Source organism: Chanodichthys erythropterus, chromosome 14, assembly GCF_024489055.1.
Source record: "Chanodichthys erythropterus isolate Z2021 chromosome 14, ASM2448905v1, whole genome shotgun sequence".
Taxonomy (NCBI): Eukaryota; Metazoa; Chordata; class Actinopteri; order Cypriniformes; family Xenocyprididae; genus Chanodichthys; species Chanodichthys erythropterus.
The window spans coordinates 37543304-37568710 of NC_090234.1; the positions used below are offsets into that span (position 1 = coordinate 37543304).

Sequence of the window (25407 nt, forward strand, 5' to 3'; positions counted from 1 at the left end):
TCCTCTTTTCGAGATACTCTTTTTAATGTGCACTCTTGTTATGATTGTTAATCATTATGTTCATAATATATGGAATTTGGTGTTAAAATATTACTTGGCTCATGATGTTAATATACTCAGGCTATAGTGTAGCTAATATACTTCTAAATTGTTGTTGTTAAACGATCATAGGTAACCTGGTAAATTAATTCTAACACTGAATGTATAATTTCTGCATTGAAAGAGGAGATAGTTACAGAAACCAGGTGGATTTGATATGCAGTGATTTATTCACACACTTATTGTGTTTATTTACATAACTACATAATTGCACAAAACTATAAGATTCATGTTTTAAATATATCTTTAAAAACAAAATTATAGATTATAGATACGCTGTCCTACAGAGTTTAGCTCCAACCCCAATAAAAATTTTTTTTAAAACTCACCCGCCTATAGTATTAATAATCCTGAAGACACTGATTAACTGGTTCAGGTGTGTTTGATTAGGGTTAAAGCTAAACTCTGAACTCCAGGACCGACATTGCCAATAGGTGGCGGCAAGTTACTGTCTTTACGAGTGAGTCTTTCATTTAAGTGTCTTGTTCAAATCGATAATTCAATTACGAAACACTGCTGTGTTGCTCAGAGACAAGCGACACTGTTCTTCTGTGGCTTTGTTTGATACTCCTTTCATCAAAATAGTGGGAAACACACTCATAATTAACTTATTGCAATATTGATTTATAAAACAGCTCAATAAACATGGCAATCGCTCTAATATTGGGGAAAACACTCTTGCTGGTGTGAAGGCTATTGCTTAACTTTATAATTTTATAATCTCGGTGCTAAAATGTGATAAAATTCAAATGACATACTGGAAGACAAAATCTATAAATCTGTTTACAGGAAAACAATACATGACAAAATATGCAGATGGTTTACAATTAAGAGCAATATACAATGATCTAAACAATTGAGATGGCATATCTTTAAATGTAATTCATGAGCAAATGTATATATTATATTCTCTTGTGCAAAATACAGGAATTGAAGAGACAACAAGCAAGCATATAAAAAAATCTAACAGCAATATAACAGGTATAGATGAGGCAGGCACACATAAGAGGCTGCTGCAAAGTGGCAGTTGCGTTTCATAGTGCCAGGTCCAGTGAGGTGCATTAAAGATGAATATAACAGTGATGGATTGTCAGACAGGCACAACTGTGACAGGTTGTTGTTAGGATGGAGAATTTAGCAATAAAAGATTGTCCAGGTAGACGTATATACCGGTTACAGGTCGAGTTGCAGGTACATATACAGTATAACGCCGTCCTGCCATGGAAAGATTTTACCCCAGCTCGTAAATTGCCAGCTGTGACGATTATCTTCCCCTGTATGAGTGTGAGCATCAGTAGCCTTGAGTCGCATTGAAGTGATGTCATCTCTCTCTCTTCGATTGATTGGCTAGAGGAGGAGCTGTCAATCTAGAACTAGTGGACCAATGGTGACGCTTAAGCCCGCCCTATTTTACATAAAACTCAAACTGCAATATTTCGAAAAGCAAGAGCAAAACGTGGAAAGAAGAGCAAAGAGAAAAACAGCACAAGCGTAAAAAAAAAAAGAGTAAAATATGAGCAGAAAATGTAAGAGAGCACAAAATACAGAGTAATAAAATCAAGGAAAACAACTTTTAAGAACACATAACATAAGTTTAAGATTTGCGCAATATAATTTTTAATACGTTTAAAGTTTTGATTCATGCTTGTTATTTTTTTAAATGCGCTTTTAATTTTTTGATTCACGCTTAATATTTTTTGATCTGTGACCATAATACTTTAGGCAGGAATTTATCACCATCCTGCCATAGAATTAAGTGAAAACAAGGAATTGTAGCACATCTGCAATGCCTTACTATCTTGCCTACATAAGCAGCTCAGTAGGTCTCGAAACAGGGCACACGTCTCACAATCTTATCATCCTGATTCTTTCAAAATGAAGTTTCACATAGTTACATCACATGGCACATTCTGATCATTGATCAGTGTCTCACCCTAAACTGAGAGCTGACGGTGGGTTTGCGGCGGGCAGTGCCCATCTTCAGAGTCTCATCTCCACTTCTGCTACCAACACGCTCAAACAAGTCATAGATGAAGTCAAGTCTGAGAGACACACAGTAGAGATAATATCACTCACAGACATCATTCATGTCAGCAGAAATGTAGATCAGCAACAACTGCTTCAGGGTAGTTGAATGTTTAAGTTCAATGTTAGAGTACAGTGCATATAGAAAAACATCATACCCCTTCAAAATAGTCACGGAATTTGACTGAACTTGAGAAATTCTGCAGGGAAGAACAGACAAATATTCCCCAACCTAGGTGTGCAAAGCTAGTACAGACATATCCACAAAGATTAATGGCTGTAATTAAAGTAAAAGGTGGCTCTGAAGTATTAAATCAGGGGACTGATGACTATTCCAACCCTGATATTCTAGTTTTTCAGTTTTTTATTAATTTTCAGAACTGTTGCTTTTTCTTTCATTACTTTGGAAAAATTTGTGAATAAAGGTTTTTCTTCGAATGGGTTTTAATTTCAGGCCTTACGACAAATAAAGTAACTATTTCAAAGGGGTATGATGATTTTCTATAAGCACTGTAAATAGGAAATTGTATGGGAACGTTTTTTGAACAGCCTTTTGCTTTCACTAGATCATTTGATATGGTTCTTAAGTATGGCAAATTCATATTTAGAAGTAAAAACATTCCATGTAGTCTCTCAATTAATATAAGCTCATAAAAGATACATAAATTAGTTTTTAGATACAGTTTAATATCAAAAGACATGTCAACTTGACAAAAATATTACTACACTTATATATATATATTTTTTGGCTAACACTTTAAAATAAGGTCTCATTTGTAAACCATATTTAACTACATTAGTTCACATACTTCTACAGCATTTATTAATCTCAGTTATTCTTAGTCTGTTATTTATTTTCAACATTTACTAATACAGTATTTAAATCAAAATTTGTATTTGTTAACCTTAGTTAAAGGCACTGTGAACTAACATGAACAAATTATATATATATATATATATATATATATATATATATATATATATATATATATATATATATATATATATATATATATATATATATATATATATATATAAAAATCACTATATTTTTACTAACATTAACAAAGATGAATAAATGCTTTAAAATATATATTGCTAATTGTTATGTTAGCTAATGCATTCATGTTAAATTGTGAAGTGTTACCATTTTTTCAGTATGAAAAGTATCATTTACAGTACATGTATCACTGATATCATGACAAGCTATAAACTCTTAGGATCATAGGAACCACATCATTGTTTATAATATCAGAAATGAAGTGAATGGCTTGTCACCTGCTGTCCTGCAGCATGTTGAGAATATCATCTCTGAATGTGTCTCTGTTCTTCTCTAGAATGCCGCGCACATCATACAATACCTGACACACACACAAAGAAAAGTTACAGAATACATGTACAGTGATTAAAATGTAAAATTGATCTATTTATTTAGTTTTTTTTCTTTATTTCTTTATGTAACCCTGCATGTGTCTGCCCCAACATTTCTAGCTGAACAGAATCGAATTATGTGAAGAAAATACACTGCCTCTGATTCCTGCATTGTACTTTCAGCCAGTTGATGAGAGACCAAAGAGAGAGGTTGATCAAGCTGGTGCTGCCAAAGTTTAATGCAGTCACCTGTTGAGTATTACTCAGTCGTGACCTCCGTGGCGACAGATTCTTCCCCTGATCTTAACACCATGAAATAAACTCCTGAGCTGTAGAGTATGCAGCATCCACAACACATGCTGGGGGTATTTATATCACTAGCTCAATAATTACAATCTCTCATTTAAACTGAGTATTCATCCAAAGCTCATAGTCCCATCTTTCATTTGTGCTGGCCAAGAAAGCAGATGCTAAAGATATTCTCCATTTGAAAGACTGGATTGATATTGTGGGAACATGTCAGACATTTTGCATGCAACCTGCATATCTCAGACTGTGGTAAAATATGTATTTCTTGCTTGTTCTCCAGTGAAAAATATATAAAAATACATAAAACAAGATATATTTACCTGAGAAGCAAAATTACTTTATTTACTTTTGCTTCTCAGGAATATTTTTACTGTTAAACAAGACTAAAAATTTGATTTAAATTATTTTTTGAAGTCAAAAAGTAAAAACAAGTGCAAAAGCAAGTGAAAAGCAAGTAGAAGTGTGAATAAAAACTGACAGGAAATAAAAACTGCAACTAGAGAAGGAGCTGGACAGCATGCCAAACGGTTCTCATGGGAATGCATGTTAGCCGTGTGGTTCCAGCACATTAAACTGTTAAGGCTCCGTGTGGTGCCTATGGTGAAAGGGCAAACCAACTCTTCACTTTCCATCTCTCTGTACTTTTTTCAGCATACTGAACTGAGTGCTTTCTCTTACTCTCCTAAACTCTCTTACAGCCTGAAAGTGACACTGTAGATGATAATAGAGTGAGAAGACTGGGGAAGTCCTCTTGGCAATCACACCTGTGCAATAGTAATTGACCGGTATATCGGTCAATATTTGAGATTTTAGGTTATTCCACCTGCTGTTGTAGACCTTATAAAATATTTCCAACCTCACAAATAATAGTATTTAAATGATACGAAAATAACACTGTGTTAACGTAATTACCTCTCCTGCATAGTGTTTAATGCCAAACTGGTGATCTGCCACTCTTGGTTTCACGTAGTAAGGGTTTGTCTGCAGAGACAGAAACGCATAACAAATAATTTCACATTGATTATATTTTGCAGTGTGCGCACTCAAAGATCCTTGAGTCGAGGCAGACTGTATGTGGGTTCTCCGAGGACACACTCATTGTTCCTGCGGCCTGAGGAAAGCCTGCTCACGTTACCGTATTGTGCATGTGCGTGTGAGAGGCTGTGGGGGTGTGACTGGGTGGTGCCTATTGGCTCAGTGCTGGTCTTTATCAGCGAGTTTAAAGAAGAATTAACTCTCTGTGATCTGAAATGAGATGATGAGAAGTGCATAATATGTCTGCGAGTGTTTTGAAAAGAAGGACTTACAGCATGCCGGCTGTGGAGTTTCTCCAGCAGGGTGTAGTCCGTGCCTTTAGGGAATCTGCTTTCTTCATTGATAAGAGCCAACATGCCCAGTTTCTGAGGAAAGAGCACACTGATCTAAGCACAAGTTCTCTGGCACTCCACATCAACCACAGGGGTCTTGTTCATAATCATTCAGGAGCGTTAATCATAATCGCTTTAACATCAGGCAGGCATTCATTACTAGTGTCAAATACTGCCTCTCAAATTACACATATATTTACTTATTTATATAGTCATTTGTGCAAGGTACTATCCAAAGGTTATTTTAGAGGGTTAGTTAGTTCACCCCAAAATTACATTTCTGTCATTAAGTACTCACCCTCATGTCATTCCAAACCCGTAAGACCTTCGTTCATCTTCTGAACACAAATTAAGATATTTTTGATGAAATCCGAGAGGTTTCTGATTCTTCACTGTTGATGTAGTCAACACAGTGCGGTGCTTCCGGGTTCTACGTCACAACACCGACTCGATTATTGACCAGCTCCTGCATCAGCATCACACGCATGTACTGAGCCCAATACTGAGCCGGCTTTCAGAACCTGGAAGCATTGCACTGTGTCTACAACGTAAACAGCGTAAGAGACTGACAGGGAACAGAAGAAATTGTTGAATAAAGTTTTGTTTTTGCGCACAAAATGTAATCTTGTCAATTCATAACATTAAGGTTGAACCACTGCAGTCTACATGGACTATTTTAACAATGTCTTTACTACCTTTCTGGGCCTTGAATTTTGGAATGGCATTGCTGTGTACAGGGAGATCAGAAACCGGAATTTATCAGAAATATCTTAATTTGTGTTTCGAAGTTGAACGAATGTCTTACGGAATTGGAACGACGTGAGGGTGAGTAATAAATGACAGAAATTTCATTTTATGGGTGAACTAACCCTTTAAAAAGTTTATCTTTTTCAGTGACAATACAAGAACAGGACTAGGATTGAAGATGCAAATTATTATTTTTTTTCATATTGCCCTTTTTAGCCACTTGATACGGATGCTCTGATATCATATTTAGCATGCACATATTTCGATTCGAACTGGAGCATGTCATTTTTACTGTAAAATAATACCCAATAATTTGCAATCTATAAAACGTTTCCTGTTAGAAAAACATTTATGTATGCAAATTCACTTTAGGATGTTTAGCAGATGTAGTACAAAACAATTACATTTCAAAACTTTTCCAGACCTCTTAGGGATGTACACTTCTGTTCAAAGGTTTGGGGCCAGTAAGTCTTTAATGTTCACCAAGGCTGTATTTATTTGATCAAAACTGGAGTCAAAACAGTAATATTGTGAAATACTACAATTTAAAATAACAGTTTCTATTTTAATATCTTTTAAAATGTAATTTATTCCTATGATAGCAAAGCTGAATTTTCTGCATCATTACTCCAGTTTTCAGTGTCACATGATCTTTCAGAAATCATTCTAAAATGCTGATTTGCTGCTCAAGAAACATTTCTTATTATTAGTGATGAAAACACTAATATTTTTGTGGAAAAGGGATTTTTTTGATGAATAGAAAGTTTAAAATAACAGCTTTTATTTGAAATAGAAATCTTTTGCAACATTATAAATGTTGCTCAATTTAATGTGTCCTTGCTGAATAAAAGCATTAATAAAAAGATAAATCTTATTGACCCTATACACTTAGGAGGACAGTGTAAATGATGTAGAGCAGGGGTGTCCATGGAGGGCCACTGTCCTGCAGAGTTTATTAAAAACTCCTGAACCAGCTAATCAATGTCTTACTATAGGCTAGAAACCTCTAGGCAGGTGTGTTGAGGCAAGTTGGAGCTAAACTTTGGAGGACAGTGGCCCTCCAGGACCGAGTTTGGACAACTCTGATGTAGAGTGTAGGAAATGATGCCGAGAAGAGACAGGAACATCACCCATATGAGCATCACGGCTAAACTAGTTTGGCATGGACCCGTATTTTTTTTTTTTTTTTTAGACCATCTATTCGGCAAATCTTTCAGACTACTGTAGTTGTAGCTTGAGATTATGTGCTCCTGGTTATCGACAATTAAACAGTTTCCAACGAGCACTGTGGGGTCGCAGTGAAAGCTGATTAAAGGTTAAAAGGCCACCTTTTCGATCAGATCCAAACACTCTGCGTTGTCCATCCAATCGATGGCTTCCCAGTGTATCCCCTCCCTGTGTAGAGACACAAGAGAACCTCTTGAGCAACAGATACACACATCACAACACCACAAATACACAAAGGTGGTATTATCCTCAGGGTTCATGTGATGAAATGAGCTGTGACCGGGCTCTGCTGACCCCCCTCAGCCATTACATTTCAACACAAGAACACAACTGTGTGGGAAAGAGGAGACCCATTCACACATCTGGCAGAGTGCCTCCATAGCCACTACAGCAAGAAGAGGCAGAGAAACCCTCTCCCTTAGATCATCTGCAATCTTTCCATCATTCTGCCCAAAAAAAGATGCAGCCCATGTCCTGCACATCATGTCACATACACCTCAGGGACACGTCGCACCTCCACCCTTCTATACTATTTCACCCCAGTGTGACCTGAGCTCTCTGTGACACTTGATAGCGTGAAGCTACGTGTCTACAGACCAGCCTGTGTCAGACTCTTCTGTTTTCCACAGCGATTTCATGTCCTGATGATGATGTAACTCTGAGGACATAATCTACGCAAGGACAGCCGCACACATGAATGCTTGGTCAACACATTACAGATGTGCAGTCCAGTTGTATACACTTACTTATTTTACATTGTGTGTCAGGAACAGACCTCAGTACTCAAGAGTTCCTTTTACATGTCTGAGTATGTGTTGTTGTTAGCTAAAAATAGGTATGTATGTCTTACTCACCAAGATTTCTAAGACCTGAAACACACTGTACACAAGTATGACGCAAACACTTCTAGCTAAAGTTTGTGCAGCGAATTGTCTCATTAGCATTAGCGTAAACATTAGCCTAAAGTGTTATTTTCTAGAGTCTGTTTTCTTGTGTACTTAGCAGTACTTTTCTTCTTATTATAGCAGACATTAACATAAATAGTCATATCAACAGTCATTTCAGGTGAACTAATCTAGTGTAATGGCAGAGGGAACAGTTTGAAATGAAAAGCTAGTTATAGCTAGCTTAATAATTGAACACCCAGTTTGTCTGCACAGATATTTGATAACCACGTGTTAATATTCAGTTAACTAGCAAGAAGCATGTTTGTAAGATTCTCTAAGATCCTCAAGGCCTGAAAAAATACTTTGAAATTTGTCAGATTGCAATTCATAATGCGAAACAACCACGCATGGCATTCCTAGAGTGGCCACAAGGGGTGCTCCAGTGAGCACTGCTGTTTTCTACAGTCAGTTTTCTCTTTCAAGTCACTATGCCTGAGCAGTTTAAAAACAATCTTGATTAGCTTAAATAAATATCACCCCCTTGAGTACAAAAGTTTGTTATCACCTCAGTAATGCAAGACCTCATGTGCTGAATGTGTAAATGCAGATTCCCCTACTAGATATTAGGCAAAAACATTAGACGAAAAGTATCCAGATGACCTACTACTTCTGCAAAGATTCTGAAGTGTGCATCTGATGGACACTTTACAATCCCATGAGGCCATGGGACAGGATTTGACAACATGGGTCACGGCAATACGGATGCAGTAAGTCCAGATTGCATTATACTACACACGTGCGTACTTTGCGACCATTGAAAAAACATGTTCTATTTAGTACGTTTTTGAATTAATGCGATTTTAGTATAAGTCTGTGCGCTTACAATGTTCTGATCAAGCATTTGGGTGTGGTGTGTGAGCATGTGAGTATGATTTTGACTTCATGATCATACATAAACCTAATTTTTCTTATCTATTAACCTATATGGAGGAGGAAAGACAGTGTAGGACTAAGCTGGTTTTTCGAGCAAAATTAGGTCAAAATCGAAGAAATAAAGCACTTTTTACTTCCATGGGCTGGATTTCAGTGCTAATAAGGGTCACTGGCAGGACCCACCTGTTATATTCAAGCTGCTCCAGAGAGAAGATGTGCTTGTTGAAGTACTCCTGGAGCTTCTCGTTGGCATAGTTAATGTTGAACTGCTCGAACCGGTTCACCTGGGGGGGGTTTGAGTCATAAAAACATGACAACATACCATCAACAGGTTGTCTGTCTGGAACATTTTGCCTCTCTGTACTCAACGAACTCTCACCTCGAAGTTCTCAAAGCCAAAGATATCCAAAATGCCAATGGACTTGAAGTTGTCCTTTCCTTTGATTTTCTGGTTGATTCGGGTGATGATCCAAGAAAAACACTGGGAATACAATGCCATGGCCACAGAGTCCCGGGAATCAATTGCCTTTGGAAAACAGCGCAGAGACAAATATTAATCCAGAGACATTTTCCCTTTAGTTAGTCTCCAACAGTGCCATTTAAAGCCACAAAATCAACAAGAAAAGTCTCTAGAGATTATTACAAAGCACTAAAATGTCTATTTGCATCTCAACATCATAAAAAAAAAACTTTTTGGAATGAACTTGCAGGGCTTTTACTCTCTATAAACGTGCCATGAGTGTGTAGTTTGAAAACAATGCGTGTCTTTCCTGATTTATAGCTGAGATTGGATAAAATACAGTGGCCCCAATAAGTATTTGGACACTTAAAGGGTTAGTTCACCCAAAAATTTAAATTCTGTCATTTATTACTCACCCTCATGCTGTTCCACACCTGTAAGACCTTCGTTAATCTTCAGAACACAAATTAAGATATTTTAGTTGAAATCCGATGGCTCCGTGAGGCCTCCATAGGGAGGCAATGGACACTTCCTCTCTCAAGATCCATAAAGGTATTAAAAACATATTTAAATCGGTTCATGTGAGTACAGTGGTTCATTATTAATATTATAAAGCGAGGAGAATATTTTTGGAGCGCCAAAAAAAACAAAATAACGACTTATTTAGTGATGGCCGATTTCAAAACACTGCTTCAGGAAGCTTCGGAGCATAAATGAATCAGTGTGTCGAATCATGATTCGGATTGCGCGTCAAACTCGCGTGAAATCACGTGACTCTGGCTCTCCGAACAGCAGATTCGACACACTGATTCATTATGCTCCGATGCTTCCTGAAGCAGTGTTTTGAAATCGGCCATCACTAAATAAGTCGCTATTTAGTTTTTTTTGGCGCACCAAAAAATTCTTGTCACTTTATAATATTAATATTGAACCACTGTACTCACATGAACTGATTTAAATATGTTTTTAGTACCTTTATGGATCTTGAGAGAGGAAATGTCATTGCTCCCTATGGAGGCCTCACGGAGCCATCTAATAAGATTAATGAAGGTCTTACGGGTGTACAACGGCATGAGGGTGAGTAATAAATTACATTATTTTAATTTTTTGGGTGAACTAACCCTTTAAGCCACATTTAAACCACTCAACGGTTTTTAAATAATACTCTAAAGGAAGAAAAAAAATCATTTCTGGTTGTCAAACAGTAGTGGAACTGTTAATGTGATGAACTACACCAGTGCAGGAATACAGATACACACTGTCAGAACTAACTTTAGTACAGGCAAAAAATTGCCCAACCAATTCATTTTGTAAAAGTGATGAAATGTTAGGAAGCTCTTGAGAAATATCTGCTTCTGGAGTTTCAGTTCAACTCATAAACCCAGCAATAACCCTGAGCTGCCTTTACTGGATTACAGAAGGGAGAAAGTTAATAACCACAAATTAGCCTCTGCTATTCCTAAGAACACCAAACTCCCGTCTATTGTTTCAACAACACTATAATTCATCAGTCAGAGACACTTCAGTGTGTTGGCTCCATCAGAAAGACCTGAAAGAATGGCTGTTTGTGCAGGATACGTCCAATGGCAGCTGTTGAGGTCCTGGCCACTGTGTTAGTGCATTATGAGAAAAAGAGGAGGAGGAATAAGGGCCTCCATTAAGACGTGGCCCTGCTTTATGACCGCTGACACAGGCTGGAGTTAGTGGCCATTGTCTTTGTTCATGAAAAGATTGCTTGTGTGTTTCTACCGAGTTGGTCACAAAGGCCAGGGCCAGTTCTACATGCTGGATGAGATTTATGGGATAATGTGGGTTGGGGTATTTTTATTCTTCGCATGCACACACTTTCTCCCCTTTCCCCCCATTGGTATAGCTCTCGTTTTCAAACCAGTTTCCAAATACAAAAAACAAGCCTTTGATCTTTATTCACTTGAGCATGAACTTACATTGCGGGAAAGAAGAATTCTTAAGAGTTCATTTTAAAGCACTATAGCTAAACTGACTGTCTCTTGTGTTTACCGTGCATATTTGTGTGGTAGGCTGCCCCCATTAGGCGGCTGCTAACCGCCGTCTCCACACTCTGCCTCTATTGTGTTTTTCTCATGAGATCTTTATCACTGAGTTATTATAGCAGGAATCCAAGGGGACAAAAAAAACAGGAAATGGTACCAAGTCACGCAAAGACACTTTCTACACAGGCGTATGAGTGTGTGCATGTTTTTTAATGACAGTCTGTCAGTACATCTGGGGTGAGTGTGGGGATGCAGGGAAAGGAACATGTCTCTGGACACACTGAGGGCACAGCACAGGCATGCCACGACATGATACAACACGAAGGGTAAAACAAACACAAAAAAATCTGTACCAGAAATATAAGACTTTTTGAAATCACTGCCCAAACTTATGCCAAAATGTAAATAAACCAGATTTAAATAGACAAAAACATAGATATTATTCCTAGACATGCCAGTAACAATATACAACATTGTAAAAATGGATGGATGTCCTGGTTCCTCACCTGTTCCACAGTGAGTGGTGAGCAAATTTCTTCTCCTCGCAGGATCATGGACCGCTGTGTCAGAACCTCAGACAGCTGAAAGGAATCGAGTCCCAGCAGATCACTGACGACACTGACCGCTGTCATTCAAATAAACACACTGCATTAGCCTTCACAACTGTGGAAAGTGTGTATGCATATATAGTTATGGATGGTCTTCAACGGTTATTATTACCATGTACAAAATATATACACATACATATATATATGACCCTGGACCACAAAACCAGTCATAAGTCACACGGGTATATTTGTAGCAATAGCCAACGATACACTGAATGGGTCGATTTTTCTTTTATGCCAAAAATCATTAGGATATTAAGTAAAGATCATGTTCCATGAAGATATTTTTTTAATTTCCTACCGCAAATATATCAAAAATGTATTTTTGTGAGTGGATATGCATTGCTAAGGACTTCATTTGGACAACTAAATGTGATTTTCTCAATATTTGGATTTTTTTGCACCCTCAGATTCCAGAACAAACCATACATCAATGGAAATCTTATTTCTTCAGATTTCAGATGGTGTATAAATGTCAGTTTCAAAAAATGTACCCTTATGACTGGTTTTGTTGTCCAGGCTCACAAATATACATTTAGTAAATTTTCCATCATGATCTATTATTCATTGTTTTTTTATTAGATCAGTATAAAATGTACATAAATATCTTATCCAAATTTAAAATATTGACATAATATTTAATATTTATTATTTTGTCAATATTCACAGAGCAAACTGACTCTTCAGTTAAATTTATGTCTTCAGCATATTTTTGAAAATAATTATAAAATGTTCCAAAAAATCTAATTGGTGACTGAGATTTCAGGATGCATCGCAAACACAAAATAAAGAATCATAATCAAACCTAAAACTGTTCAAAAGATTTTATTTATTTTTTTTTTTTACAAAATAATATTCAGAAAAGTAACAGTAAAAGACATAATGTTACAAAAGATTTTTATTACAAATAAATAATTAACTTTCTATTCATCAAAGAATCCTGAAAAAGAAAGCAGTATAACTGCTTTTAACATTAATAATAATATAAATGTTTCTTGAGCACCAAATCAGCATTTTAGAATGATTTCTAAAGGATCATGTGACACTAAAGACAAATGCTCATCTGTATCGAACCTCCTTTAGTGGTGATCTGAGCACCCCCTGCAGTCATGAACTCAATGTTGCCGATCTGTAAGACCCCAGACAGCAGCTTGAAGACGTCACGGATCTCTTCTTCCGTGAATTCCATCACCTTCAATGCTTCCTACAGTCATTAAAGAAAATAGAACCATGAGCATGTCTTTTCCACCTTATGATACAGATTGCAGAATAAAAGCCTAAATTAGTGATTCATCATATAAAGCAATCATGTCTCTTCAAAAAAAGAAAAAAATATGACTATATAAAAATAAAATGATGTGGTGCCCTCTAGTGGAACATTTATTAAAGCCCAATTGCATTGCATTAACCTCTGTGTGTGCCTGAGACAAGCAACTGTCTGAGAGTCAAGAATGCTGTCAAACACAGAGAATGCAAAATATTGACTGACCATCACACTATCATAGAGGTGTTTGTCATCCAAGCTTCTGTCTTTCACACAGCCCGACTGGCTGAGGTAATGATACGCCTCAGGAGAATCAGCCAGCATGTACATTTCTGAGGATGAGAACACGGCGTTATATCGCAACACAATGACCAGAGAGAAAGATTCAGCTTGTTTAAAGTTGAAGTGTGTAAAAAGATCAAATCTCACCTCTGTGCTCATGCTTAGCACCTGACAACAATGCATAGAAAATATGATAGTTCCTCTCTCCCGGATTCTGCCGCACAACTCGATTCTGGAATGTTATGACATTTTTAAAGCATTTAATACAACTGCTGATCTGCAGGTCTAGAAATGGCAATAAATAAAAAAAAGAGTAAATAAAAGATACCTTTTCAAGTAAATAATCAATAATACAGCCGCCCTGAATATTTCCACTCTGAGAGAAGTGAAGCTGTATGAACTTGCCAAAGCGACTGGAGTTGTTGTTGTAAACGGTTTTTGCATTTCCAAACGCTTCCATTATTGGACTGGAGTGGAAGAGAAGGAACAGGTGTTAAGATGGAAAGAGATACAACAATGCGTCGAAGTATAGAGTGAGTGTGCGTGTGTGTGTGTGCTTTTGTTTATATTACATTGTGGGGACACGATGTAATATAAACCTGAGTTCACCTACATCGTGGGGACCAGCCACTGGTCCCCATAATGTAAATTAATTAATAAAAATACTAAATGATGTTTTTGTGAGAAAATAAAGGTGTGCACAGTTTCCTGTGATGGTTAGGTTTAGGGTTAGGGGTAGGGTAGGGGGATAGAAACGGTTTGTACAGTATAAAATGCATTGCGGCCTATGGAAAGTCCCCACAATTCACAAAAACAAACATGTGTGTGTGTGTGTGTGTGTGTGTGTGTGTGTGTGTGTGTGTGTGTGTGTGTGTGTGTGTGTGTATGACCTGCTCTGTACAATGGCCTGCTCCACCCTGGTGGTCCTCTCTGACAGCGGAGAACCTGTGGAGTTCTGACTCATGACGGACAGGAACTTCAGCAGCAGTTTGGTGCTTTCTGTCTTCCCAGCACCACTCTCTCCACTGAGAACACATACACATGAAATATACAGTAAACACACAAGCACACTTTTGTTTGTAGTTTTATGGGTTTTGCCTATTGTAACATACTTACAAGTAAAAATATCACTACCGTTAAGAAGTTTATAAAAATGAAAGAAGTCTCTTATGCTCACCAAGTCTAAAAAAAAAAAATCAAATAACTGTTTTACTATAATTAAAAAAAAACATCAATCATTCAGCATTTCAGCATCGTTACTCCAGTCTTCAGTGTCACATGATCCTTCAGAAATCAATCTAATATGCTGATTTGCTGCTCAAGAAACATTTCCTGTTATTATCAATGTTTTAGGAGGATAAATTTCTTTCTCCACGTCCAGTGAATGATATATTGATCTACACTTGTTCTCTGTGCATACTCTCACAATGCTGTTAACTCCCTACAATTTGAAGCATTTTATTAATATGGCCAAATACCATATAAAGACTTTGCACAGACACCCAAGCTGCCACTTAAGCCGGGGACACACCTAACGATTAGCTGAAACATTCTAAGACTGAACTGAACACACATACCGATTGTTTCCTTCGACTGGAGCCGATTTATATACTCACACATGGAATTTGAACACCGACTGTAATCACGGACTGAACGCAACTGGCTCTGACTGGACGCGTTTGAGCGCGATCAGTCGTAAGTATCAATTTACATTCATAATCGGCCTTACAATCGTTAAGTGTGTGCGCGGCTTTAGGGCAATTTCACACTACAGGACTGTAAGGCTGAATTGCTGTGGTTCTCACACTACACAACAAGATTTCTTGCCATCTGTCATTGTGTTGTTATAGCAGCGTGCATAATACACAACACAACGCTGATGAGGTGTACGAACTACGAGACATTTTTCCGTTTATACCATCTGCACCGTGATTAGTTCCACCTGATCACTGCATTGCACACACTACAAGATCATGTGGCGATAATATCAGATAGGTTTGAAAATATTGCAGAGTCTGACTACTTATGACTGACTCAGATCACGTCCATGACCTTCTGATACTTATCAAGCATAAAGAGCGCCGATTACTGCATCAAAATTACAATTTAATTCCTTTGAAATATAATAATACAATCAATAATACAATCAATGTGATGTGATGCTTTTAAAAGAAGCAGCAGCACATTACCTGATGAGCACACACTGACTGTCGTGTCTCTTCCACAGGCAGCGGTAACACTCATTGGCCACAGCAAAGATGTGAGGAGGTAGTTCACCCAGATGATGTCTGCTGTACACATCCACTGCCTCAGCGTCATACAGTCCTGATATCTGCTTATAAGGGTTCACGGCCGCTAGGATGGAGCCAATGTTAGTCTGCAAGGTAGAATGAACAACAATAAGAACATAGAGGTTACACTGTTATATTTTTACACTGTTATATTCAGGGTTGGGGAGTAACGAAATACATGTAACTTAGTTATGTATTTAAAATACAAAAATTGAGTAACTATTTCATTACAGTTACATTTTAAATGGGTGGTAATCAAATAACAGTTACATATGAAAAGTATTTTAGATTACCAAAGTGATTACTTTGAATTTTAATGTCATTTAAACATTAATGTAAACTGTGGGAGGCAATTAATGTAAACATCCTAAGCTGTAGTTCTGCTTAAAAGTTTCTTACCCCTTGCAGAATATGTAACATTTTAATCATTTTACAAAATAAGAGGGATCATAAAAATTGCATGTTATTTTTATTAAGTCATGTCCTGAATAAACTATTTCACATAAAAGATGTTTACTTATTTTAAAATAACTGAATTTATAAAAATTTCCCCATTCAAAAATGTACATAATCTTGAATCTTAACTGTCCTGTCATTACTGGAAGACCCATGACTGTTTTCATGTTTTGCGATAGTTCTTTGTGAGTCCCTTGTAATTGTAAAAAAGGTAATTGCGATCTCACAATTCTGACTTTTTTTCTCAAAATTGTGAGATAAACTTACAATTGCAAGTTATAAAGTCAGAATTGCGTGATTAAAAACTTGCAATTCCTATTTATTTCTTACAATTGCGAGTTTAAATCTTACAATTATGACTTATTTTCTTGCAATTCAAACATTTTTCTGGAAAATTATGAGTTTATACCACAATTATATTCAAAATTGATTTTATATATCAGAATTATGACATTTCTCTATATTGCATGTTTATATCTCACAATTCTGAGAAAAAAAGTCAGAATTGTGAGATAAAAACTTGCAATTGCCTTGTTTTTATGTTACATATTTATTAGTATTCCAAAGTATTCTAAAGTATTTAGATTAAGTTACAAAACTTGGGTAATCTAACAAAATACGTTACAAATTACTTTTTAAAGCATGTATTTTGTAATCTGTAGTGAAATACATTTTAAAAGTAACCTACCCAGCCCTGGTTATATTATACTTATAGTGTTTATATTTTTGATGTTGAACAATGTATGGAAATAGAGATTTTGTTAAAACCCAATTGACAATTTTACAAACTTTGACTCTAACACCACTCATCTAGGAAAAATAATAAAAAGTATTTTGTATTGTATCATTAATGGTTCAAAGTTTCCAAATGCTGATGAATGTATTAATATCTACGAAACATCGTAATAGTATGTTTTCTCATAGATTAAATCTTTGCACTACAGATTTCCAATTGTGTGTTTATTTGTTAAATATTGTTGACTTATCTAATAATATGCCTGTTATGTTTTCAGTTCAGTTTAACACATCATTCTGGTATGTGTTAAAATTCCTTTTGACAGTTCAGGGAATACTAATAGTAAAGTAAACTGATAACAAATATATGTTAATGGGAAAAAAATCATAAAGCATGAATGCTAAGTAGTTTCAGACTGATATAAACTATCTTCAGAGGAAATAAAAATTAGAAGACCATGTAAGCAGAAAAACTGCTTTTAATTTTCTTTTTCTTTTTGAAATGTTAGTTAAACCAGTCGTCATCAACAATTTCTTGGGAAGAATAAACAAAATGGATAGCCATCAGTATTTGCACCATTTATTTTATGCTTATTGTTGATAAATGGAAAATTTTGCACAGCGTTAAGCTCAGAATAAACACCATTAAGCTTTGTAGAACAAAGTTCTTTTGAGGCACAAGACTTCTCAAAGTACAAAATGTTCCCTTGTTTACATGAAAACACTGCAAATTCCAAAATCCCATTCAAGTTTAATGAACAGAACTAGTGCGTGTGTGTGTGTGTGCCTGTGTGGGGTCCTGGTAAACCCTATTTTTGATCTTGTGGGGAGGAAAACCCATGAGGAAAACAGCTTATAAATCATACTAAGTGATATTTTTTGAGAATGTAAAAATGCAGAATGTTTTCTGTGAGGGTTGTGTTTAGGGTTAGGGGAATGAATATACAGTTGGTACCATATAAAAATCATTGGAAACCCAACATCTGTGTGTGTGCGCATTGAAAAAAATGAAACTTACATAAATGAGGTCCTTCTGGTAGCGAAGAAAGAGGTTGTGCATGATGGCGGCCTCATGTAACTCAGCCAGAGTGGACATGTCCTCCACTCCACTGATGCTGGTGGGATGCATAGGGAAAACCTTGAGCCTGTTCACCTCACCCTGATCCAGAGTTATCACCTTCAACACACAAAAACACACACCCATGTCATTATCAACACATACTATACAGGGCTGTCAGAGGAGGATCAGCTGGGAACATTAGATTTAGTGCTTTCAGATTAACCAGAAAGTACGAGTACACAAATTACTACTGACATAACTAAATATGCATTCCCAAACGGCTCTTCAGGAATCCAATGTATGAAGAAATTAGCTGTGATTTATGCTGCTATGAAGCACTCAGACAGGGCTCATTTACAGGAGTATACATGTGGGCCTGTGGCTTGTCTTACTAATTTGTCCGGGCCTGCTCGATCTTTCTGCCAAGTTGTTTCACATTCCTGAAACCATACCCGCCATGACATCCTCACAGTGCTCCTCTCACTTTCATTGTCCTGAGCACTTCCTCTACGACTCGTCCTCAGAAATCCTTGGACACGCTAAGTTATGCTCGATCACAAGGCTGACGTCTTCATTGCACAATGCATTTGAACCAGTTCTCTTTAATCTACTTAACTGACATTGAGGATTTCTTGAGATTTGTTTGCTGAGTCATACAGACATTATATTGTGTATCTATAGTAAAGCACTGTCATTATTCACTGATGCACAAGCAACTCACCCACTGAAGTTTTGAGTTTGTAAACACATCCTAGACAAATCTTCAAGTAGATGCCCAAATAATTGCTCATATTGTATTAGAAGAGAGATTTCTGAGCAGATCAGTGAACATTGGGTTAAACTACAGACAGAGAGAGGCAATGTTACTTATCTTCTTATCTACCTTTTTCCTAACAAGCATACTGCATTTTAAATTATGGGAAGCACTTTGGGGAATTTCCACTCAAAAAGACTGAAACAAATCATTTCAAATCATAAGTCTGCACTACAAAGAATGATCCCAATCCTTCAGTTTGACTGATGATCTGTAAAATTTCCTTCATGTTCTATATTTGAGATGTCAGGAGAATAACGTAACGCTTGATATTTAAAGGTGACATGGTATAACAAAAATATCTACCGCAAGAGCTTTATTCAGTCAAATTCTTTTCCTCCTAATTATTTTCTTCCCTTTGTATTCCATGTTTAATGTTCGATGGTTGAAGGGTGAGTACAATAATGCATTGTACCCAGTTAAAAATGCTTATTATTGCATTCATATAGCGAAACTTTTGCTGATTGATTACAGTTTAATGGAAGTTACTCCCATGCTTAAATTAATTAAATCTATAGTTGCCGCTTGGACTTTTGACTAAGTATGCCAAAAACTATAGATCTCTTGTAAGATTTGTCTTGTTTGGATGATTCTAGAGACTTTCATGATTTTATATATATATATATATATATATATATATATATATATAAGGATTAAGATTAGACTGACAACATATGATGTTGATCTGGTTAAATCTCTATGAGGAGTTAATCAAAGTGTAAAACATGTCATTTCCTGTTGCCCCCAGGTGGCGCTATGACTGTAACTGAATATTGTTATGAAGATGTCTTCAGGTCAGGACTCTAATAAAACATGTGAAGTTTAGGGCAGATCCGACATTGTTTGTCTGAGTTACAACAACTTTTTCATGGCGAAAACATCAAACTTTGTCAGGCCGCCACGAACACGCCCTTTGGTGAAAACTCTAGATCTTCGCAACTCAACGTCACAAAGGCCTTTAGATTAGACTGACCAAAAAAGACATTGATCTGAGTAAATCTCTAGGAGGAGTTCGTTAAAGTATAACATCTGGAAAATGCAAAAAACGGTGAATTAATTCAAAATATCTGACTTCCTGTTTGGTTTCGGATTTCGCTCCAAGAGAATTTTTTGTAGGTACTGGGCTGATAAATGTGTGTACCGAATTTCAAAACCCTAGTGTAATGTAGCGAGCGGGGCTGTACATTAGATGGTGCTATCGAGCCATTTTGCCATGCCCATATTTATATATATATAGCTTTATGTCAACAAAAAATATTTATTAGTAACATGAAAATTACGTTTCTTTGAGAGGGTTTGCCTTCACCATGTTTCCTGGAAGTAGGGGTAGGAAGTTGACAGCTTCATGTGACAGGAAGTTTTTGTTCTTAAAATCCTTTATTTGGTTGTTTTCTTGCATGTCATTGAGACATAAAACTATAGTTGCCAGTGGGTTAAAGCTGCAGTCCGTAAGTTTTGCCTCTTTGTCGCCATCTCTGTTTGAAACCAGCAATTGCAGTTATTTGCAGAATTATCTTTACGTGGGTTGTGTATCGGTACGGCTCCTCAGTGCGGATGAATCTAATGTTTGCTGTCAGTCACCACACCAGTGTAGACACTATACTTCAGAATTACAGATTGTAGTCTTAGTATGACCAAAATAAAATTTTTCATCCAGAAAAAGTCATCTGAACAAGTAAGTAACATGTCTGACACTTTTGTTCTGACCAACTGAGGGAAATTACTATAAATCACGTAGCCAATGGTGATTAATTCTAATGATCGCTTAGCTCGGATCACGTCAAACCACAAAAATTATTATTATTGTTATAACATTGCATGACTGTGTATTTAGTGTGTATTAGCCTTACCTGTAGATTTCAATTTCTGTACAGTCTCTAACGTTAATCTGTCATACCATACAATCCGCCATCAAAATGATGTTTAATTATTGCAGCTGCTGTGAGAAAAGGCTATAAATGATCCACCTCACATGCAATACAGCCTAGTTAGCTGGGACTTGTTCTTTATGGAAACAGACGTGACGTAATGACGCAAAGACAAACGGCAACATGCTCGAATTTCCAGTGAAAACCCACCAGTACCACCCGAATTATAAAACATTATTACAAGCTTACTGTTGTGAATCAGGCTAAGGTAAGGAGATATTTTTGAACACTGGCTGGTTATGCTCAAATGCTCAATAATTTTTTTTGAATAATTTGTAATAATATTTATATAAATATTTGTGGTAAGGACCTGGTAATTGGACTGGAATTGGACCAGTGAAGAACAACAACAAAAACTACTCGGAACACATTTGTAAATCACTTGCAAGACCCTGGCAAAGAATTCTAGTCTAATTCCTTAAAATTTAGTTGAATGCGTCTTTTGAAGCGTGTAAGTCATAGTTATTCTTGTAACTGAGATCGATGACAAATCCATTAGCAAAAAGTGCCACTAAAATTGAATGATGTCATACAATAATGATCTTATCATTGTGTCTCATCAGGCCTGTCTCCAGACAGATGAGATTCATTGATCAGACATGACAGGAAGAAAACAGAATCACCATCTCCACCTGAGCTAATGTGATCTGTATATAGAGATATGATGTGAAGTATCACCTGAGGCTCTGTTTATCAAATAAGAGTTTCGGATTTGAATCATTGTGAGTTCATTCTGCTATGACTTTATCAGGATTCATTCATGTATAATGAAGACATTGTTGCAAAAGCAGAACAGCTCATAGCCGTGTAAATGTGTCTCATAGTTTACGTTATCACTGTGTGACGCCTCGACCTTAAGACCAGACCAGGAATCTGCTCTCTATGGGTAATTTCTCAACAGTAAGATACCAGACAAATTCTGGGTCAAAGTTCCCCCACAAAATACATGAGCTCCAGCCATACGATACATCCGCAAACATTCAGCACAGAGGTCAAGGATGTTTAAATAAGACATTCCTGTTGATCTGGAGACGAATTCCCCAAATTCCTATTCATGAGAAAAAAAGATGCTCGCTCCCACCGCTAAGGGCAAACAAACAGCCTGGAGGTTGGAACAACACTCAGTACATGCACAGTGGGCGGTTTAAACATGACAATAAATGGGTCTAAATCAAACATTCACAGGAGGTGGTGAGAGGCAGGGCCATCATTACGTGAGGGTCACCGTGATTTTGCCAAGTAAGACATGTTCCTGGATCAACGTTCCTATCTGAAAATTTAGTCCTAACCTTTTCCCAACCCCTAAACCTAACCCTATCCATAACTTATTTCTAAAATTAGAGGGAAATGATAGTTGAATAACACTGATGTGGAAGCACCTAACCCTGGTTGTAAGCCTTGACAAAAAACAGTAAACTTGTCCCTCCAATCTGATTGGTTGATAAGAATGATGTTCCAGGATCAACAAAGATGTTGATCCAGGAACATGTTGTACTTGGTGAAATCACGTTCACCATTGCGTGAAGATAACCAGGAAAATGGTCCCGATGGGTGGAGGCCCATCCATAAAAAGGATGACCCATGCCAAGTTAATTCAAGCAACTTTTTAAATAAATGCTGTGCTTTTGAACTTTGAATATGAAGCAGCACAACTGTTTTCAACATTAGTAATAATAAGAAATGTTTCATGAGAAGCAAACCAGCATATTAGAATGATTTCTGAAGGATCATGTGACACTGAAGACTGCAGTAATGCTGAAAATTCAGCTTTGCATAACATAAACAAATTATTACATTTTAAAATATATTCAAATATAAAACAATTATTTTAAGTTGTAATAAATATTTTACAACATTACTGTGTTTACTGTGTTTTTAATCAAATAAATGCACCCGTTGTGAACATTTGTGAACAGTTTATTTTCAGAAATTATATTATAATATTATATATATATATATATATATATATATTATATATATATATATATATATATATATATATATATATATATATATATATATATATATATATATATATATATATATATAAATATATATATAATATTATAATATAATTTCTGAAAATAAACTGTTCACAAATGTTCACAACGGGTGAATATATATATATATATATATATATATATATATATATATATATATATATATATATATATATATATATATATATATATATATATATATATATATATATATATATATATATGGTGTTTGGGTTATATATGAGCAATATCACACGAGTAGCCGTGCGATATGGCTGTATATCAGCACGCTGTGATTCGTCCGTAGGCACGAGACCGCATGCCGAGTGCCGTAGGTAATCACAGCGTGCTGATATACAGCCATTTCGCACGGCTACGAGTGTGATATTGCGTTTATACAACAGTTCGACGACACGAGTGTGTAAATAAATAAGAACAACAACGGAGTGTCTTTAAAACCCTCTTTTGTGCAGCACTACTTCCTTCCGCCATGGATTCAAATCTCAATTTGACAGTTGGACCAAGCCTCCGTTACTAACTCTAAAATGTCACTTCAGAACTAGTAACGAAGGAACGTTGAGTCGCTTCATTGAAACACATTGAATTTTCTACAGTATTAGAGAGAGAGAGAGAGAGAAGGCTATTACCTGTGTCTGGTATATTGCATTACATTCATATATATAAATATATATATGAATGAATATGAAAACGAAGGAATATTATATATATATATATATATATATATATATATATATATATATATATATATATATATATTATATATATATATATATATATATATATATATATATATATATATATAAAACCCAAACACCAAAACTAATAATTAATATAATTATAAGTTGAGCTTTTTTCATAAATTTTAGAATTTTTGGACTCCTTTGATTGTCCTCTGCCGTTGTATGGTTGTGATCTCTGTCAGACAATATGTCTGATGACCATGTAACAACAAAAATTAGAGGGACATGGCAACTGACTGAGCAGCATGATGGCGACAAAATAAATAGTGAACAAGGGTTTCCTACAGCAACATTTCAAATCTGATGCAATCTATCATAAAAATACTACTGCTGTCATTTTGTACTCAGTTCATGCTGAAAGCTACAATAACAGGCCATGTGTTACAAATGCAAACAACTTGTCATCATTTTTCTGAGAATAAGAGTGTATTTGACGTTCATGATCATCTGCGCCCCAGGTTATAGTGTCCTGCTGTGCTCAGCAAATTGACACATGGCAGCGAGTCAGCTTGTCATAGCGCCATTAGCACATTACAGGCGTTCAGACAGGACAATGGATGTCAGTGTTGACAGTGTGCCAGGAGACAGGAACATCACCTCTGGTTGCTAAGCAATGGACCAGCCCTGGGAGAACTGGGAATCCTGACGATGAGGTCATCAATAAAAAATGAGAAAAAACAACCAGTGCAGTCAGTTGGATAAATAAATGGAATTTCCAGGAATTTGTTAGTTATTATTTGTCTTCCAGTATGGTATCACTGTAAGATATCAAATTTCCACTTGTTTAGCGGAACTGTCCATTGTCCATGACAGTTTATCTGTCTTCCTCCTCAGCTGCAAGACTTCCTCAATACGAATTATTGTTAAACTTCATTTCATTTTGCATGACTTGCATGAGAACTGGCATATTCATTCCTGTAAGCACTGTATCTCAAGTCTTAGCATTCAATAAATGCTTTCATGGTCTTCCAAAGATTAAGTACACACGTCAATACACTTACATGAACGTGCATGTGCATGTGCATGTGAAACCATCTGCTAAATCCATTGATCCAGAGTTATAAAGTGCACAATCAATGTTTTCCTAATGTGGCCTTTTCACCGAGGGCAGAGCCGCTGACTGATGCAGCAAAACAGGGTGACTAAAACAAGAATGATCACATATAAAACTATACAGTCTCATTTGGGGACTGTATTTAAACTAATAATCATTTATTCAAGCAAAGATCTTTTTACACTACACATATTAGCAAATATATTTTGTAATGAGACATCACATCAAGGCATTGTCCATCTCAAGCAATAAAATTCGAATTAATTACAAGTTGTTTCTATAGTGAATCAGCTTATTAGAAGTAAATAATCAAAATGATTAACTGTTAAGTGATTGAAGGTTTGTAATAAAAGGAGTTACTGGCATCTTTGTCGATCTACCCTTTTGTGCAAGTGTCCTGCATGAGGCTTTGTGTTTGAAAGGCCACACCCAGCTGTGTATTATTGAGCGTGGACTATATGAATATGTATGAGGTGGGTGGGGCCTGGTCAATAGGGATGGTCCAGTAGTGAGCAGACAGATGGAGGCCAGCTGAAATGGCAATACTCTTCACAGGAAACTGTCGTCTCTCAACCCATCCGCTGTACCAGCGCTGAGTCACACCCTGCCCAAAGCAATCCCAGAAAAACACAGGGTTTGCTTTACAAAACACTAACTATAGACTTAGTGAAAGCCAAGAGTCTATAACACACACTGCTGATAACTGTGTTAAAAGCA

At 36.4% G+C, this 25407-nt stretch overlaps 1 protein-coding gene across 3 annotated transcripts in view; it reads right to left on the minus strand.

Moving 5' to 3' along the window:
* myo10l3 (myosin X, like 3) overlaps positions 1-25407 on the minus strand; it is a 92188-nt gene that overhangs the window by 44553 nt on the left and 22228 nt on the right. For all 3 annotated transcript variants that reach the window (XM_067409222.1, XM_067409221.1, XM_067409223.1), the window contains 15 exons: positions 18092-18250; positions 15781-15968; positions 14482-14616; positions 13920-14058; positions 13739-13823; positions 13535-13641; positions 13120-13249; positions 11944-12062; positions 9345-9491; positions 9149-9249; positions 7247-7313; positions 5112-5204; positions 4717-4785; positions 3403-3485; positions 2033-2141 (listed from right to left, as the gene is read on the minus strand). In XM_067409222.1, the coding sequence (XP_067265323.1) occupies positions 2033-2141; positions 3403-3485; positions 4717-4785; positions 5112-5204; positions 7247-7313; positions 9149-9249; positions 9345-9491; positions 11944-12062; positions 13120-13249; positions 13535-13641; positions 13739-13823; positions 13920-14058; positions 14482-14616; positions 15781-15968; positions 18092-18250 (1731 nt within the window). The remainder of the gene's footprint in view (positions 1-2032; positions 2142-3402; positions 3486-4716; positions 4786-5111; positions 5205-7246; positions 7314-9148; positions 9250-9344; positions 9492-11943; positions 12063-13119; positions 13250-13534; positions 13642-13738; positions 13824-13919; positions 14059-14481; positions 14617-15780; positions 15969-18091; positions 18251-25407) is intronic.